General features: G+C 51.2%; 1 protein-coding gene across 2 annotated transcripts in view; it reads left to right on the forward strand.

Annotated features, from left to right (window-relative positions):
* CDH22 (cadherin 22) overlaps positions 1-18,764 on the forward strand; it is a 70,563-nt gene that overhangs the window by 18,997 nt on the left and 32,802 nt on the right. For both annotated transcript variants that reach the window (XM_082431158.1, XM_082431157.1), the window contains exons 3-5: positions 4,053-4,172; positions 13,460-13,627; positions 18,060-18,253. In XM_082431158.1, coding sequence (XP_082287284.1) covers positions 4,053-4,172; positions 13,460-13,627; positions 18,060-18,253 — 482 coding nt within the window. The remainder of the gene's footprint in view (positions 1-4,052; positions 4,173-13,459; positions 13,628-18,059; positions 18,254-18,764) is intronic.

Consider the following 18,764-nt stretch of genomic DNA (forward strand, 5'->3'; position numbering starts at 1 on the left):
GCTGGCTACAGTGTTGTGGGTTTGAATCTTTTCCTACCGCTTACTAATAACCTAATCTTGGGAAAGTCACTGAGCCTCTCTGTGACTCAGTTTGCTCATCAGTTCAATCAAAGGCTGGGTCTAGGGCATCAGTTCTCAGTCTGGAATGCACTTTAGAATCACTGCAGGAGCTTTTTAAATCCCCTTGCCTGTGCTCCACCCCAAGAGAGCGCTATTAAATTGGTCTGGGATGGGGGCTCAGCATCAGTTTTACTTTAAAGCTCCTAAGAGATTCTAACGTGCAGCCAGGTTGAGAACCACTGGTTTCTGTGCTCTCCAAGGACCAGCCTTTTCATAGCCAGCATTCCACATGGAGCCCTGGGCTCTGAGATACTGTTTACCCAAGAATCCTTTGGGCAGCCCTTCCTATGCCAGCCTGGAATTAGGCCCTTAATCCCGCGTAGCAGGACCGGGTGGCAGCACCATGGACAGCAAATGGCTCATTCTAGCCAATCCCGTCCCTGCTTCTGGAAGTCTGGGCTTGAACCAGCTGGCAGAGAGCGAGAATCCTGAACCCAGTTCCTTGCTATTCCCCTGCCCTTCCCTCCCTCTCCTTCCTTTGAATCTTCTCTCATTTGCCTGTCTACTTCTGCTCCTACTGATTCCCTCTCCTACAACCTTATAAGGCAAGATACATGTGTGTTTTGACATCAGATCGACCTGGGTTTGAATCCTGCCTCTCCTATTTCCTTGCCAGATGAATTTAGCCAGGGGCTGTCCTTGCTGCTGAACAAGGAAATCTATTTGAGTTCTCACAGCGATCCTGAGAGCTTGGTAGTAATATTACCCCCATTTCACAAATGATGCAATTGAGGCAAAAGGGGTTCATTACTAAACTTCACTCAGCCTCCATTTCCTCATCTGCAAAGTAGAAATCTTAATAGAGCTTACTTCAAGGCTCTATTATATGAATTCCATGAGATACTATACATAAAGGGCTTATTATAGTATGTAGCACGAAGAAGTTAGTTAATAAACCTAATCTATCATTATCATTGAATAAGGGTATATAATAATGGGTTTCATTATTATTCATTATTAATTTACATTGTCACCCTTCACTGTGCATAGCAGTTTCCTCATCTGTAAAATGAAAGTGATGCAGAATTGTTCTGGAGTCGGCTCGTATCAGCTCATGAGAGCCAAATATTGATTTTCAGGAGTTTTATGAGCCACTTGATACCACATTCATAGCTTGAAATTGGCCATGGTGAGAGTATTTACACCGTAGAAATCAGCAAACACTACAAAGCAGGGAATTCCTCCCTACCCCTCCATCCCCCAGAGCCAATGGTTAAACATTTGCCAGCATACCACTGCATCTACATCAGAGAATTGGTGTGAGGACTGAAGGAGAGAATGGCCGTGATGGCGCATTGCAAAATGCAAACTGCTGAACTTAGGGGGACGGCACAAGGTGGTCCTACAGCAGCCACAAGCCTGGCACCCTTTTGTCTGCCGATTCTGGGGAGCTGCTGACTTGTGAAGAAGGTGGGAGGGCGTGTGGGGCCTTGAGGAATGAGTGGTGAATCACTGACCCTTTGCCATCCCCACGTGTCGGCATTAACTGTAATGGCTGCAATAAAGAATCCCAGGTCGGGGAAATGATTCCATCATCCCCGTGGGAGTCCCTGGGATGCAGCCAGGGATAGAGAGAGAGAGAGCTCATCCTTGTCCCTGGGGAGTCACTCAGCCCAGCACTGTGCCTTGCCCAGGGGGTGAGGGGAACGTGCAGAGGAGAGTGACAGGGAGACCCTCTCTCATAACTGTTACAACAGCTGCTATTTATTGAGCACCCACCATGAGCCTGATGCTTTATGTATCGTCTCTCATTTCAGGCTGTCTGTGAGGGAGGCTTGACTGTGCCGCTGTATACAGGCGTGCAGCGTCTGCTGAGAGGACAGCAGCAACCTGCGTTTATTGAGTTCTTAGTCGGGGACAGGCGCTGTCCTCGGTGCTGAATACAGAAACCTGTTTGAATTCTGAAACCAATCCCAGGAGTTTGGTGGTACTCTCACCCTCATTTCACAAATGAGGAAATTGAGGCAAAAATGGGGTTCATGACAGGCCCAAGGCCAAACTGCTAATAAGCGACAGAGTCACTGATTGTGATTCAGTACAACAGGCCACCATCCAGAGTCAGTGTGTGTGTGTGTGTGTGCTGACTCTGGCTCCCAGAGGACTTTGGCCTTAGAGAGTCCTGGGTTCAAATCCCACCACTTCCTCAGTCTGTGCCCTCAGTCGAGTCTTTTCCCCCGTTTGACCTCTTTCCTCACCTGTAATTTAGAGGGGCCCACTCTGCCTCTCAGAGATGCTATGAGAATTAGAGATGATGGATTTAAGTGGCTGGGAAGCTAGGCATGTAGTGAGTGCTCAATAGGGTTTATTTCTTTCTCCTCTCTCTGTTTAAGAGGAGGCGCCTGTGATCATGCCCTGGCCCTGAATAGGAGACCCCTGAGTACCACGCATCAGGAAGGAGGGGGCTTGCCCAAACCTCTTCCCCAGCTTCTCCAGGCAACTCTGACGTGGTTGATGGAGAGCTGGAGCCACCAAAGAGAGAGGTGCATTGCAGGGCCGGTTTAGGAGGCTGGGAGGGGGGACACGGAGAGGGAAATGAGAAATGCAAAAGTGAAAAATAAATACATTTGTCTGTCTGGAGTGATCGAGGGCCCCAGGCTGGAGGCGGGAGAGGTGGGTGGCCAGCTGGGCTTAGCAGAATTGCTGCAGTAGCACTTCCAGAGCCTCACTCATTAGCCAGGCAGTGAACTGGCCTCACCCCCCAGCATGCCACCCCGCTGGCCCAGGGAGCCCAACCCACCAGGAGGGTCCTACCCAGAACCTCAGGAGGCCTGGGCCCCATCCCCTCACCATCAGGGCACCCAGAAGAGGGCATCTCCTTGAGGTGAGGTCTGAGTCTCATCCCCCTTGGGTCCTATCCTGAGCCCCCAAGACTCCCTCTTGGGTCTTGCATCTCACACCCTCCAATCTGGAAAGGTTTGGATGGACCACACAGCTTTGCCCATCCTTCCATTCAGCCCCTCCCCCACCCCTTCCATCACCCCCACCCTGTCCAGCCTCACATCCCAAGCCCTGCTTTTGTCAAATTGAACATGATGTCAAATTAGAGCCATCTCTGCGACAGGCCGAGCGGAGCTCCCAGTTTAATGAGGCAGCGTCAAAAATCAATAACTTAATTGCCGCTGTTTGATGGACTTTTATCCAATTTATACTCTCCCCAGCAGCCTACGTGCAGAGCATGAGGAGAAGTGTGTGTGTCGGGGGCGGGAACTGTCTGGGCACCCGGGAGGAGGGGCGAGGAGGGCACCAGGACCCACAGCCAGCTACCTCCAAAGGGAAAGCTGGCTGCTGCTCTTCTGCCTGGGGCCCAAGAGACACTGGCGCCTGAGCCCCAGTGAACTTGGTTGTCCTTCTGGGATGCCCACACACCCCCATGGTGGGATAGGGGGGGATTAGGATGTGGGAGGAAGGAGGCAGAATTCCCTTGAGAAATCAGGAGGGGCTGGGATGGGTAGAAGGACCCCTGCTTTGGGAGTAAAGTGCCTGGTTTCCAGTGTTAGCTCTAACTCTGTGATGACCTTAATTGGTGAAAATAACCATTTCCACCACCCACTGAGATACTGCTCTGAGTTCTGCACTGGGAGTTTAAAATGTGTTCCCTCATGAACCAAGGACTAGGACTGTCCCCATTTTGCTGGTGAGGAAACTGAGATGCAGAGAGGCTGTCTTCCCTTGCCAGAGTTTTACAGCTGGGAACCACCGAAGGGAGATTTGAATCCAGATCTGACTCCATGATCGTGCTTGTGCCACTGGGAAGGCCCCAGGTCTGGAAGCGGGTTGGGGCTTAATGTGGGGATGAGGACTGTGAGGGGATTGGCTTCAGTGACCTCCGGCCTAGGTCTCCTTTCCCAGCTTCTCTGGGGGCGGGGAGCGATGGGGAGGACGAGCACAGCGGCCCCAGCTGACCCCTGTCTCGCTTGGTCCCCCGGGCCCAGGCACGTCGGTGATGCAGGTGATGGCCTCGGATGCGGATGACCCCACGTACGGCAGCAGCGCTCGACTGGTGTACAGCGTGCTGGATGGCGAGCACCACTTCACCGTGGACCCCAAGACCGGTGAGGGGCGGGGCCAGGCCAAAGGGGCGGAGCCGGGGCGGAACCAGAGGCGTGGCGCAAGAGGCGGGGCCGGAGGGGGCGGGCGGACGTCTTCTCTCAGCGTTCCAACCAACAGTGCTGAGGTTAGGACAGAGGACACCGAGGCATCTTTCTGGCTCCAGGAGACCCCAGGGTCGCGGAGAGGGAGGGCGGCCAGGCAGGAAGAGAGAAGGACCGCGGAGCAGGAAAAAAAAAATAGAGTGGGGGGCGCCTGCAAGACTGGTGCGGAAACAAAAAGGCAGGAGGCTATCACTATGGGCCCCCTGAAAGGACTTCGGAGGTCTGAACTCAGTGGCCCCTCTTGCCGTTGGAGCTAAACTGAGGCAGGCGTGTCCGCAGCCCAGACGGGGTCGGTCATGGTCATAAGTGTCGCTGGGGGCCGGAGGTAAGGGAGGACGGCCGTCGGCCGGTGAAAGGCACCTTTTCGGCAGCTGTGAAAGCTGTTCAGGTGGCAGTTGTTAAGGATCTGATGGGAAGACCGAGTCCGAGACCATTAGGGAAGGATGGCTTCTTGACTTACTTGCCCTCCCCCCCATCACCAAGCAATGGTGCAGCGCTCTCACGCACCGTCCCGCACGTCACTCGCTCTGAGGCTAGAACCTGAGTACATCTCCGAGGGGCCTCGTGAGAGTGGCAGGGAGAACAGAGAGATGAAGTGGTTCGCTCAAGGTCCCACAGCTGGGAGCGGCTGCCGATGACAAGGGCAGTGCTCTCACTGTCCCAGGGACAGGAGAAGGCAGGGGATGAGACATCAGACACCACAGAATGTTTATCAAATGCCGTCATGGGGCTCGCAGTCCAGTGGGGGCAGGAGGACAGGCATCTGTATGGGCAATTAGGATGCAAGTTTCCTGGAGGCGGGAGCAGCCATCTCCAAAGGATAAGAAAGTGTTGGCCGGACCGAGATTCAGAGAAAGGCATTCCAGGCAGAGGGCATGGTGCAGGCAAAACTGGGAGGAAGAGAACAGCCTGAGGCATGGGGGGAATTGTAAGCAACTCAGGACTGGAGAAGAGGCTTGTTGAGAGGTAATGTAGAGAGGCTGGCAGGGGCCTGACTTCCCCGTCTGAAGCGGGCTGAAGCACTTATTTTATTCTAAGGGTAGTGGGGTGGGAGGGTGTTTGATGGATTTGGGTTTGGGGTTTTTGTGTGTGTTTGTTTTGTTTAGGGGAAGGGGTTGAGAATTCCAGTCTATAATTGCATTCTCTTACACATAATATCCGCATTATTTTTTTCTCCTTGTGAAACTAATACGTTTTAGAAAACATTCAAACATTAAAGAAATGTTTTTTAAAAGAGACGAAGGAAGGAGGGAAGAAAGGGCTTCCCACCCTCATCCCCAGTAATTGCAACCCCAAAGGTAGCCACTTGGTGTATATATCCTATGAGACCTTGAACTCATTCACTTGAAAAATATTGAGGTTTTTTTAAAAAAATAGATAATACATTTCAAGGTTCAAAATTCAAAAAGTCCAAATTTGTATTTAGTAGAAATTCTTCACCCCCTATAGTCCCCCAGCCACCCAATCTGTATCCCCAAGGCAACCAATGTAATTTTCTTGTGTATCTTTCCAGAGCTATTCTATGCATGTACAAGAAAATAGGTACATGTATTTGGGTTTTTTTTACACAAATGGTAGCTATAAACCCACACTATACACACTGCTTGCCTTTTTCGCTTAACAATACATCTTGCAGATTATTCCATATCAGTACATAAAGAGCTTCATCATTCTTTTATTTAACAGCTGTTGTGGATACACTAAAATTTATTTCACCAGTCCCCTATTGATGGACACTTACACTGTTTCCAATCTTTTTCTACGACGAACAGTGTTACAGTGCATAACCTCATACATATATCATTTTGTGCTTGTGTGAATGTATCTGCAGGATAATTTTCAGGAAGTGGAAAAGCTGGGTCAAAGAGTGTAGTGCGTTTGGAATCTGGATAGATAATGAGGAAATGTACCAGATTACACTCCTGAAGACCCGATTACAAGAGAGCCTGTTTCCCTTCCCCCTCACCAACACTGTGGATTCACTGATGACTTTTAAGCAGGGAAGTGACATGCTCAGGTTTTCATTTTAACAAGATCCCTCAGGCTACCACTGTATAGCATGGCTCAGAGGCAGGAACTGAATTCAGGGAGACCCAGGAGCCTGGAGTGCCCAGCAGAGAGCCCCGAAAGACAAAAGCCAAAGCCTGCACCCTTTCTCAGCACCCACCCAGACTCCTTAACCTGCTTCATCTAGTTAGGGAGCCAGAGGTGATACGGGATTGGTAGAGAGGGTTAGTTGAGATACTGAGGAGGGAGAATGAGGGATGACAGTGAGATTCTGCAAAGGGCAAACCTTGGAGGCCTGGATGAATGTACGGGACTATATTCAGGGAGGAATCTGGGGGTTCCTAACTTTGGAACCTAGGATGGGAAGAGGCACCACCTACAGAAACAGAAGGAGGAACGTGGATTAAGAAAACTGTCTAGGGACAGAGGAATTACTGAATGTGTTCCAGGTTCTGATATAGAGCTAATTAATTCAATTTTAACTATATTGGCTTTAAGATGAGAGAAGAGGAGGAAAGAAACATCTAGAATGGGCCGCCTGAAATATGGGCCTAAAGCTTCAAGAATGATTGAGGCTCTTTAAGCTTTGGTTTCCCCATGTACACAACAGAGATAATAATACTCATCTCACATGATTGTTGTGAGGATCAAATGGGACAGTTCATTCATTCATTCTACAACTCTTTATTGAGTCCTGTACCTGCCCAGCTCTGCTCTAGGCTCTAGGAAGGCAACAGCAGGGAAACCCAACACCCTACCCTCATGGAGCTTTTATTTAAGTAGGAAATACAGAAAATAAGCACATAAACATACAACATAATGTGGAGTAGCAGGAAGTGCTAGGAAGACACACAAACAGGGTAAGAGAGTAGACTTAGATGAAGAAATCAGGACAGGCCTTTCTGGGGAGGTGACGTTGGGACTGAGTCCTGAATGAAGTGAGGGTGTGAGCCACTTCGTATCTAGGAGAGATACTGACATGCTCAGTGCAATACCTGGTACATAAACGTAAACCAGGGGGATGATGGGGATGATGATGATGATGATGATGAAGCCTTCATCCATTCAACCTGAGGAGGTGAGGTCCTTAGAGTTGATCAGCTTTAAGGCGGGGAGGAAAAGACAGAACACAGAAATAAGGGAAGGGCCAGGACGGAGTCTGGGAGGTGGCAGGGGTGGGCAGGTGAAGCATCAGACTCCAGAGTGAGGAGGACGGCCAGGTTCTAAGAAAGAACATCCCCCACTGCAGAGAGTCGGGGGGAGGGTGGCAAGTGGGAGGCCATGGAGCCTGGGAGGGCAGAAACAGTTCTCAAGAAGCCAGAAAGTGGGCACCAGGCTAGGCAAGTGAAGAAACACAAACAGGGTCCTTGTTTCTAGGGTCCTTCAGCTTTCTCTGTTTGGAAGGGTCTCTGTAGACATTGCCCAGGAAGGACCCGATTTTTCCTCCCCTCTCCTTCGGCCCCATGGTTGGAGCCACCCTGATGCCATTTCCAGCCCCAGCTCCATTTCCCCAGCCAGGAATATTCCGCTTATGCGGGTCTATATTTAGCAGCTGCTGCGAGGTACAGTCTGTTCTCGCTGTGCAGATAGCAGGGAGCAGAGCCGGAACGGGGCCTGTGAGGAAGGTGTGAGGGAAGGGAGGAGGCGGGGCGCCACGAGGCTCGTGCCAGAGGAAGAATTAACTTGTGTGTTTTAAAGGCCAGGCCTGCCCATAGACCCCCCAACAGGGAAAACAGGGATGGCATTTGAGGGCTAATGAGGCGTCACTTGGGCTCCAGGGCCCCTTCTGCAGCGTTTGGAGGGGACGGCGGGGGCGGGGAGGACAACAGTGGAACTGGGGGCGACCGGTGAGGACGAGGCTGTGGGGAGCTGGGGCCAGGCTCTCATTACCAGCCCCCGCTCACCACCGCCCCAGCAAGAATAGAAAGCCTCTCTCTCTCAGAGACTTCAAGATAGCTGCTGAAAATTCTCAATTGAGCCAGAGACGTTTGCTTTCCTGGGAGGGAATGAAACTAACCTTTGTAAGTGCCACATCCTGATCAGGATGATGTACTAGATCTGGTTTCTGCCTTCATGGTGCTTTTGTTCCAACAGAGAAGCCAAATACAAAGAGACAACTACACCCAGGCTGCGAGAGGCGGGCAGAGGGTCTATGGTTGTAGGTCAGTAAGTCAAAATGTTTATCAAACACCTACTATATGCTGGACCCTATAGATAAGATGATGGATGGACAAGACCAACATGAATCTCAGCCCTTGTGGAACTGATGTATGAGGTCCTCAACCCGGGACTTGAGGAAGGGGAATCATCAAGGCATCTCCAAAATGTGGGACCTGCTGCTGGAAGCTTTGTCTCATTTAACCCTCTTAACAGCCCTTCCAACTGGGTATCCCCATTTGACAGAATAGGAAACTGAGGCTCAGAGAGAGTTAGGAACTTGCCTGAGGTCAGATAACGTATAAATGGTGGAAAGAAGGCTTGAACCCATACCTGTCTGACTCCAAAGTCCTTCAAAATCCCAAAGTGCCTCTTATATGACTGACTCTGTGTAGCCCTGGCACATAGTAGGCCCTCAGTAAGGGTCGAATAAATGGGTCAGTGGATGAATTTTCAGAGCCAGATGGTTTAAGAACAACTTCATCAGCTGATTTGGGAATTTTCCCCCAGGCCCCCTAGGAGGGCACCAGCCTCCAAAATGCTTCTCCCAGCATCAGGAGTGGGAAGTGGAACAGAGTAGACAGCAAAATGTGCCATCAGTTCCTCGCGTCCCTGAACTGGCCTCTTAGTAAAGTGACTGTGCCATTCTTCCCATCAAGTGGGAGAGGAGGCATCTATTTCCCTGCCCTTTGAATCTGGGCCGCCTTATGACTTGCTTTGGGCCAATAGAATGTAGCAGAAGTGATGTTCTGCAAGTTCCCAGATTAGGCCTTAAGAGACCTTGCAGCTTTCACTCTTCTCTCCTGGAACATGGGCCTGAGACTACCATGTAAGGAAGCCAGCCCAGCTCACTGGAGGATGAGAGAAGGTCTGGCCAATAGCCAGGGTCAACTGTCAGGCATGTACATGAGGCCATCTTGGACCTTCCAGCCAGATGACCCTGCAGTGAAACGCAGCTGTGTGAGTGAGCCCCAAAGAGGGACGGCCTGGGGAGCTCGATTTCTCTGTTAACCTATCTACCGCTATATGACAAACCGTCCCCAAACATGGTGGCTTAAACAGCACCGATTTATTATGTGTCACAATTCTGTGGGATGGATGGGCAGTTCTTTTGCGGGGGTCACTCCCATGGCAACAGTCAGCTGGCAGGTCAGTTAGGACAGCTGGTATGGCTGGGCCTACCACGTGACTTTTCATCCTGGCCTTCTTCACAGCACAGTGGTCTCAGGGTTCCAAGAGGACAAGCCCCAGTGCACAAGGGCTTATCAAGCCTCTGCTTTTGTCACATTTGCTAATGTCCCATTAGCCAAAGCAAGTCCCACGGCCAAGGCCAGAGTCAGTGTGGGAGGGGATGACCCAAGGATGTGGATTAGTTCATCAGGAGCTATCACCATAGCAACCTATCACTGGGTGTGACTCCAGGAACAGGGTCCAGAGGCAGCATGGCCTCAGGGTACCAACCTCCTATTTGCCCAGAGATGGCATCTAATCACACACTCAATACGGCTTCATGACCTGTTTCCAGGTAAGAAGACTTCAGTGTCCCCAGTTCCCCCGGAGCTGGAAGTGACAGGGCAGCAAGGAGGCCGGCCACATAAGTATGGCTCCTCACCCACAGCGGTACACCTCAGCCAGACCCCTGCTCCGAGCCCCACTCAGAGTGACGGTCGCTGAGCTTTTGCTCCACAAGCTCATAGATGTACAGCGGCCCCGATCCCATCACCAGCCTCCGCATCAGTGAGATCCTAGGTGTAAATGACATGCACAAAGCTTAGCACGTAGTAAGTGTTCAGCTGGCCCGCACCCCTCCTGCCTTTCTGCCTGGCTCACACCGGGAGCCCTCTACCACGTCTCTGGCCCGGTGATCACTCCCCCATCAGTCCATCTGTCTGCCCTCTCCTTCCTCCCTCCCACCCTCTTTCTCCACCCCTTGCTGTCCGTCTGCCTCTCTGGTGTCCCTGAGAAGCTCTGTTCACGCTGCCCTTGCTGTTCTACGTCTTGCTTTCTCCCCCTCTTTCTCTCTCTCTGTTTCTCTCCAGGTCTCTGTCTCTCTGTGGATCTCTGTCTTACTGCCTCCTCGTGCGTGTGTGTATTTCTCTCTGGCTTTACTGCTCCCCTCTTTCCTTCTCTCTTTTTCTGTCTCTGTGGGTCTCCCTTTCCCTCTCCTCCCCTCCTTTCCCTTCCTCTTTGCCTCTGAGCGCGTGGCTCTCTGTCTCTTTCCCCTCTAACGCTCACTAGATTGCCCTCTGTTTGTCTCTTTCTTCTCTCTCTCTTCTTCCCTCTCTGCCACCTTCATCCTTCTTCCTCTCCTCTCTTTTCCCTTTCTGCTCTTTCTCTCCTTCCAGCCCCCCAGGGGAGAGGACATGACAGACCCACCTTCCCAGTACAGCCCCTGCTGTCCAGGACTGCAAACACTCAACTAAGAGACCAGCCAAGGCCTTGGGCCCCATCCTCATCCCTAGAAGGGCATCCCTCTGACAATCCCAGTGTTGAGGTGCAGCACCAGGGAGAAGGGACAAGGGGCCTGCTGCGTGATTGGAAGCATGTCTTGCCTGATTAGGACTGAGACGAGCACAGGGGCTATCTCATGAGCTGAGACAGGACCACATAAACAGCATTGCTCTGTCAGAGGCCTGCGCTCTCCCCTTGTACCTGGTGGTGGGGGGGTGGGGGGATACCAGGCGGGCTGGGCGGGGACCCTCCGTCCTTACAGTGGTCCAGCAGAGCAGTCCACAGCATGGACTCTGGCCCCAGAGTGCCTGCTGGAATCCTGACTGGGCGCTTTCTACATGTGTGACCTTGGGCCAGTACCTAACCTCTTTGTGCCTCCATCTCCTCATCTGTAAACTGGGTATAATCACAGCACCTTCCTCCTAGGGGTGTTGAGAAGATCAAATGAGGCAGTTCACTCAGATGCACATCAGTGTCAGTTATTGTTGTTACTGTCACATGCAATCCTCATGAGATGAAACTCTGAACCAGTGGTTCTCAACCGATTTTGTCCCCAGGGACCATTTGACAGTGTCTGGAACTAGGGTTGGGCAGGGAGGGTGCTGCTACCAGCATCTAGTGGATGGAATTATCCCGCCCAAAATGTCCATGGTGCCAAGTTGGAGAATCTTGTTCTTTAGGGAGGTATTGTGATTATCCCATTTTACAGATAAGGAAACTGAGGTTCAGAGAGGTGAAGGGATTTGCTCAAGATCACATGGTCAACAAACGGCAGATCTGGGATTTATCCCAAGTTCGTCTGCTTCCAAGTCTCCCCTGCCCTTGGAAAGACCAGTCCTGGCTGAGGAGGGGTCAAGAGGCAGCTTACTGAGGAGTCTTGAAGGCTTCTGATAGAGAGTTTGTATGACCCCTGATTAGACAGACTACACTTTCCATATCTCCATGGGATCCCTCAAAAGCAGGGTCACCCCCTAGGTGCCCACCCCTGGCTCCCCCAGCTACACACACACACACACACACACACACACACACACACACACACACACACACACACTCCAGCCTCTCCTCGCATTCCGTTGCCTTTATTGGCATCTAGGGGCTGTCTGGGGACATCAGGAGTGAGAGATCGGGTATTATGGGGCGCATCATGGGGCTGCTGGTGCGTGACTCCACCTGGCGCTCAGGCCCTGGGCACCACCTGTCACCACCTGGTGCTCGCAGGTTGGAGTGGGTCACGGGGTGGGGGGTGGAGGGGGAGGCTCTGAATGGCTCATCCACTTCTCCCTCCCCCCTGGTCTCCCACTGGCAGGGAGACAAGAAGCCCAGCCTTCCCCTGCACGGAATCAATCTTGTGGCCACCCCGACTCCTGCCGCCCCTCCCCCTGCTTCCATTAACAGCTTGCAGGATTGTCTGATCAGCGATTAGCTGGTGCCTGGACAGAGAATCTAGGGCCAGGCTTGAGAGGAAGGGGCTGGGAACCCCAGGGCAGGGGGATGATTTAATCGTGGAGGGGTGTGCAGGGGGGAATAAGTGTGTGCAGTAGCTATGCGTGTGCGAGTGACCTCATGTGTGTTACGTATGTAGTACGTAAGTGTGTGAGACATATCAGTGTTTGTGTGCACGTAAGTGTGACTCCATAGCGAGTGTGTCTGAGGGTGGGTGTGAGTCCAGTTCATTTTGTTAAACACTCACCGAGCTGCCACTCCGGGCCTGGCTCTGGGCTGAGCGCCACTGACCCAGAGACAAATCAGACACGGGCCAGGCTCGTGCAGAGAGTTATCGCAGGTTCCCCGTCACATGGGGAAACCGAAGCCCCACAGGTGGGATCGGTAGCCCAGGGGGGTCACACAGTGCCTGGTTCTGGTCCCTACGCCTCTTTTTAGTAAACCCAATAGTCTATATTCTACTGCGTTTGTGTTGCGTGTGAGTGTGTGTTTGAGAGTGTGTGTTAGTATGTGTGTATATAAATGTGTGTGTATGTGTACAAGTGTGTGGGAGGGTGTGTTTTAAAGTGTGTATGTGTGAATCTGATAGTTGTGTGTATGTGTATGTATGAAAGAGTAGTGTGTGTGTGAGTGTGTGTGTGTGTGTAGCATAGAATCTGTGTGAGTTATCTGTGAGTATATCTATATAAGCACACGTGTGTGTGTTTATAAATGTGTGTGTATGTGTACAAGTGTGTGGGAGGGTGCGTTTTAAAGTGTGTATGTGTGAATCTGATAGTTGTGTGTATGTGTATGTGTGAAAGAGTAGTGTGTGTGTGTGTGTAGCATAGAATCTGTGTGAGTTATCTGTGAGCATATCTATAGAAGCACGTGTGTGTGTGTGTACCATAGAATCTGAGTTATCTGTGAGCATATCTATAGAAGCACGTGTGTGTGTGTGGGGTGGGTGTGTCTGTGTGTCGTGGCTGCTGGGCCCCACACCTGCACAGTGGCCATATCCGTGTCTTCTGCATCAGCCGCTCCCCTCCTGAACTTGAACGAGCCCGGCCTCTGCCTGGGGAGGGGTCTCCATATCAGCTGGCAGCTGGCAGGGGGGCATCCCTGGCCTCACCCTCCCTCATCCACAGGCGTGATCCGGACGGCTGTGCCTGACCTTGACCGCGAGAGCCAGGAGCGCTACGAGGTGGTGATCCAGGCCACCGACATGGCGGGCCAGCTGGGCGGCCTCTCCGGCTCCACAACCGTCACCATCGTGGTCACCGACGTCAACGACAACCCGCCCCGGTTCCCGCAGAGTGAGTGAGGCCTTCCCAGAGGGAGGAGGCAGATCCGTGTGTCTGTCTGATCATCCCTCCAAGCCACCCACTGACCCCGAGCTGCCTTGTAGGCTTCCCGCCATAGAGGGACTCCCGCATCTGTCTGTGTCCATCCATCCAAGTCCCGCACTTACCCCCTGCCCCCCTCTCCAGCCACGCTTCTTGCAGGGGACGGCCTCAAAGTTGTCTGATTTTCCGTACATCCAAGTAACGCGGTTACCTTCCCACCCCTCACCTTGCTTCCTGCCAAGAGTGAGCCCCTGTCTGTCCACCCACCCCTACTGGCCCTTGCACACACCCCTGTCCTGCTTATTGTGTGTGTGATCTGCTACTGACCCAAGCTTGCAAAGGGACATTGGAGGTGGGAGGACAGATACAAGGATATCTTAGGGATATAGACAGAGGCTGCAGCCATGCCCAAGCCGAGTGACACCTATAATTGTGCACGGAGGTGCCAAGGTCTGGAGTGACAGGTCTTACCCTTTTCCTCTGAGCCTGGAGGGCAGGATTCCGTGCTCCTGAATTAGGAGGCCTTTCCACTCGCTGCCTCCCCAGGCACAACAGGGTGGAGGCGGCTTCTCTGACTCAGTCCCCCACCTCCCCATCAGCCCAGCCAGCCCCTCTGTCCCAGGTTCAGGCTGAGCCGCGCGGGAGAAGCCGCCGAAGCTGGCAGAGACTAAATGCGGTGGGGAGCTGGGCTGATTCCTGTCGGGCGAGTCATTACTTGAGGTCTGCTGCTCTCACATTAGGCCTCGCCACAGGGGACTGACCCCCGAGAGAGAAGGGAATCCAATCCCTTAGCTGAGAACACATCGCAGCCTAAGCGCCTCAGTCCAGATGCACAGCGGGGTGGGCAGAGCCCGCCAGCCAGCTCCACGTCGTTGCCAGGGAGCCTGGTACCGCAGTCGCCCCCAGCCACTCCTCCAGCCCAGCCCCGCTCACCGATGGGAAGCTTCAAAGCACCGTGTGGAGGGGCGGGGACCACCCAGTCTTCTGCCCAGTTGTGTGATGCTCTGTGCCAGCCCTGAGCCGGAAGGGGTAGGGCAGAGCGGAGGGGCCAGGGTCCCCCAGAAGACTCCTGTTTATTCATTCATGTACTCCTTCTTTCTTTCTTTATTGTGAAATACACACACAAACAGAAGTATGTAAAATAGAAATGTCCAGTTTGACAAATAATTACAAAGCAAACACTCCTGTAACCACCAACCAGGACCCCAGAAGCCCCCAAAAGCCCTTTCTTTTTTTTTTCCCCATCCAGCTATTCCTTTATTTTATTTTTTTATTTTTTTGACATCTTTATTGGAGTACAATTGCTTTACAATGATGTGTTAGTTTCTGCTGTATCACAAAGTGAATCAGCTATACCTATACATACATCCTCACATCCCCTCCCTCTTGTGTTTCCCTCTCACCTTCCCTAACCCACCCCTCTAGGTGGTGGCAAAGCACCGAGCTGATCTCCCTGTGCTATGCGGCTGCTTCCCACTAGCTCTCTCTTTTACATTTGGTAGTGTGTATATGTCCATGCCACTCTCAAGCCCTTTCTTGATCATAACTTCTCCCCACAAACCCTCCTCCGGAGTTAACTTCCATCTGCTTTTGTGATCACCTCCTTGCTTTTCTTTTGTCTTTTCTTTTTTCTTGAAGTATAGTTGATGTATAATATTACATAAATCATAGGTGCACAATATGGTGATTTGCAATTTTTAAAGGTTATACTCCATTTATAGTTATTACAAATTATTTGCTATATTCCCAGTGTTGTACAATATATCCGTGTAGCTTATTTTAAACCTAATAATTTGTACCTCTTAATCCCCTCCTCTTATCTTGCCCCTTCCTCCTTCCCTCTCCCCCCTGGTAACCACTGGTTTGTTCTCTATATCTGTGAGTCTGCTTCTTTTTTGTTATATTCACTAGTTCGTTATATTTTTTAGATTCCACATATAAGCGATATCATACAGTATTTTTCTTTTTCTGTCTGACTTATTTCACTTAGCATAATGCCCTGTAAGTCCATCCATGTTGCTGCAGATGGCAAAATTTCATTCTTTTTTATGGCTGAGTAGTATTTCATTGTGTATATATATACCACATCTTCTTTATCCATTCCTTTAGGGTTGATTCACCCATGTAGGCATCGCCTAACATTATAGTTTAATTTCATGTTTTTTAACCTTATCTAAATGGAGCCACACAATACAAATGATTTGTGTCTTGCTTTTTTGTCTCTCAAAATTATGTTTGTGACTTCACATGTTGTTGCTTGTAGCTATAATTTATTCATTTTCACTGCTGTATAGTATTCCATGATTTATCTATTCTCCTGTCAGTGGACATTTGGGTTGTTTCCAGTTTGAGGCTATTATGGAGGATACTGCTTTGAACATTGTTGCATGTGTCCTAGTGCCATTTTGCATACATTTCTCTAGTGTACAGAGGAGCAGAGTAAACTCATCTTCAATTTTACTAAATAAAGCCAAATTGTTTTCCCCCACGAAGAAAGGCATGTGTCCATCGTACCATATCCTCACCAACAGTTGGTACTGTCAGATTCTTTCATTTGTGTTAATCTGGTGAGTGTATACTAGTATCTCATGCTGCTTTTCATTCATTCACTCACTAGTCACTCACACATTTCGTTTATGTGACAGCCTGGTGTTCTGCCAGGCACCGTGAATGCCTGATGAATAAGGGATGTGGTCCCTGCCTTGCAGGAGCTCACACCCCTGAGCGAGGGAGGGGGAGAGAGAGAGAGAGAGAGAGAGAGAGAGAATAAACAGAAAATGATAGGGAAATGCAATAATCCTTACAATGGGATGAGCCTGGGGGCCCTGGACACACAGGAGCAGAGCCTGGAGGTCTGGGAAGCTTCCCTGTTGGAGGTAATATTCAGTGAGACTAAAAAAGAGTGGGAACAGGGGAGGTGAAGGCAGAGAGGAGAATAAAGAGAGGGAATGTCTAGAGGTGGGACAGAGCAAGTCATCCTTAAGGAATTACAAGAACTTCAGCCGGACTGAAGCTCAAGTTAAGGTAGGCGGTTGGGGGCATGAGGCTGCAGAAGTCAGCAGGGGCCAGGCAGCAAGCATCTTGCAGGGCAGGCCAAGGGGCTTGTACAACTCCATCCCAAGGGCAGCGGGGAGCTATGGCAAGGGTTAACGCAGGGGAGCGGCGAGGTCAGCTTGTGTTAAAGCCCCCCCCACCCCGGCTGTTTATGTGACAGTGAATCAGAGGCAGCCACTCCACACAAGGGTATCCAGACCAGAGGGGGTCCCAAGAGACACATCCCCATCTCCACAAGCCCTGCTGGCCCATCATTTAGCAAATCACCCTCACCTTCATCTCGGCTCTGGGAGAAGAGCAGGGAACTGTTTGTGTCCCACCTGACCCTCATTCCTTCTGGTTTCCCCCTGCTTCCCCACCTCCTCTGGCCACAATGGTCATCTTGCCATTCTTCAAACATGCCAGGCATTGTATGCACCTCAGGGCCTTTGCACCTGCTGTTCCCTCTGTCTAGAATGCTCCTTCTGAAATATCTGCTTGACTCACTCCCTCACCTCCCTCAGACTTTTGCAGAAATGTCACCTTTTCCTCGATTGCCCTATTTAAAACTCCACACACACCTTCATCATCACTCCCATTTCCCTTCCCAGCTTTATTTTTCTCCAAAGTACCATTTGACGTACTGTTTTACTGATGTGATTGTTTAGTGTCTTTCTCCTTCCATTAAGAGGAAAGCACTGTGAGCCCTGGGATTTGGGTCTGTTTTGCTTGTTGCTGGAACCTCAGTGCATAGAGGTGCATCTGGGACATCATAGATACTAAATAAATATGTGGAAATGAAGGAACCAATATCATTAACATCAACAGCAACAAAAAATCAGCACGAAGCCCCACTGTTCTAATGCAATTTGTTCCATTTATTGGGTAGCTACCAGGTGCTAGGCCCTATGCTAAGCAACTGACGTGCATCATCATCTGAGTTAATTGCAGGATGAACAGTGCTGTTAGGAAGGCACTGTTATTATTCCCATTCTACAGATGAGGAAAACCAAAGCTTGGGATTACACAGCTGGGACTGACTCTAGAGCCTTAGCCTTGATCACTGTGCTCCTCTGTCCCTTCACTGGGCAGATGCGGACACTGAGTCCCAAAGAACTGCAGGCACTTTCCCAAATCAATCAGAGAATAAAGCCAGGGTGAGAATTAAAACCCTCCTCTTTGCACTGCGTCCCACATTTCTGCAGAGGACGTGCCTCTCCCAGCATCAGTCCTGGCCAAGCAGGGAGCGCCTTTAAGACACTGCCCTCCAAGGAGCCCATCTGAGACACCCCCTCCTCTCCCCTAGCGCTGGTGGGAGCTGGGGGAGGGGCTGCCACTCCATCCCTGCTCACAGCTGTATCCCCTACAGAGATGTACCAGTTCAGCATTCAGGAGTCAGCCCCCATCGGCACAGCCGTGGGACGCGTGAAGGCCGAGGACTTGGACGTGGGTGAAAACACAGACATGACTTACCACCTCAGGGAGGAGAGCGGCAGCGGCGGCCAAGTGTTCAAGGTCACCACAGACAGCGACACTCAGGAGGCCATCATCGTAGTGCAGAAGGTGCGGGGCTGCCCCAGGAGGGACGGGGGAGGCAGGCCCCAGGGCAGCAGGGTCAGGGGGGCCGTTGAGTGGCCAAATATCCCCACCCCACTCCACTCCAGGGATTAAGTCTCTCCGGAAACTCTGGACCAACCTGGGAAGACGCTGATGGTGTCATTCCCATTTTACAAATGGGAAAAATGAAGCACAGAGAAGTTAAGTGACTTGTCCAAGGTTGCACAGCTAGTTGTCAAGAGCCAGGATTCAATCCAGATTTGAATCTGTGCTCTTCAACACTAGGCTGAGCTACTTCAAGTTCATACCAGGCCCTTCACACTCATTGTTTCCTTTAATCCTCATGTTCCCCTCTGAAGGAAATATATTATGCCCGTTTTTACAAGTGAGAAAACAGAGGCTCAGAGAGGTGAAAGGGCTTGCCCCAGAGCACACCTGTAAAGGGTAGAGTGGGATTTGAACCCAGGTCTGGTGAGCCCAGAGTGCTTTCCTTCCTGCGTCTAACAGCCTCCTCAGC

Source organism: Balaenoptera physalus, assembly GCF_965194825.1.
Source record: "Balaenoptera physalus genome assembly, chromosome: 16".
In the NCBI taxonomy this organism is placed as follows: Eukaryota; Metazoa; Chordata; class Mammalia; order Artiodactyla; family Balaenopteridae; genus Balaenoptera; species Balaenoptera physalus.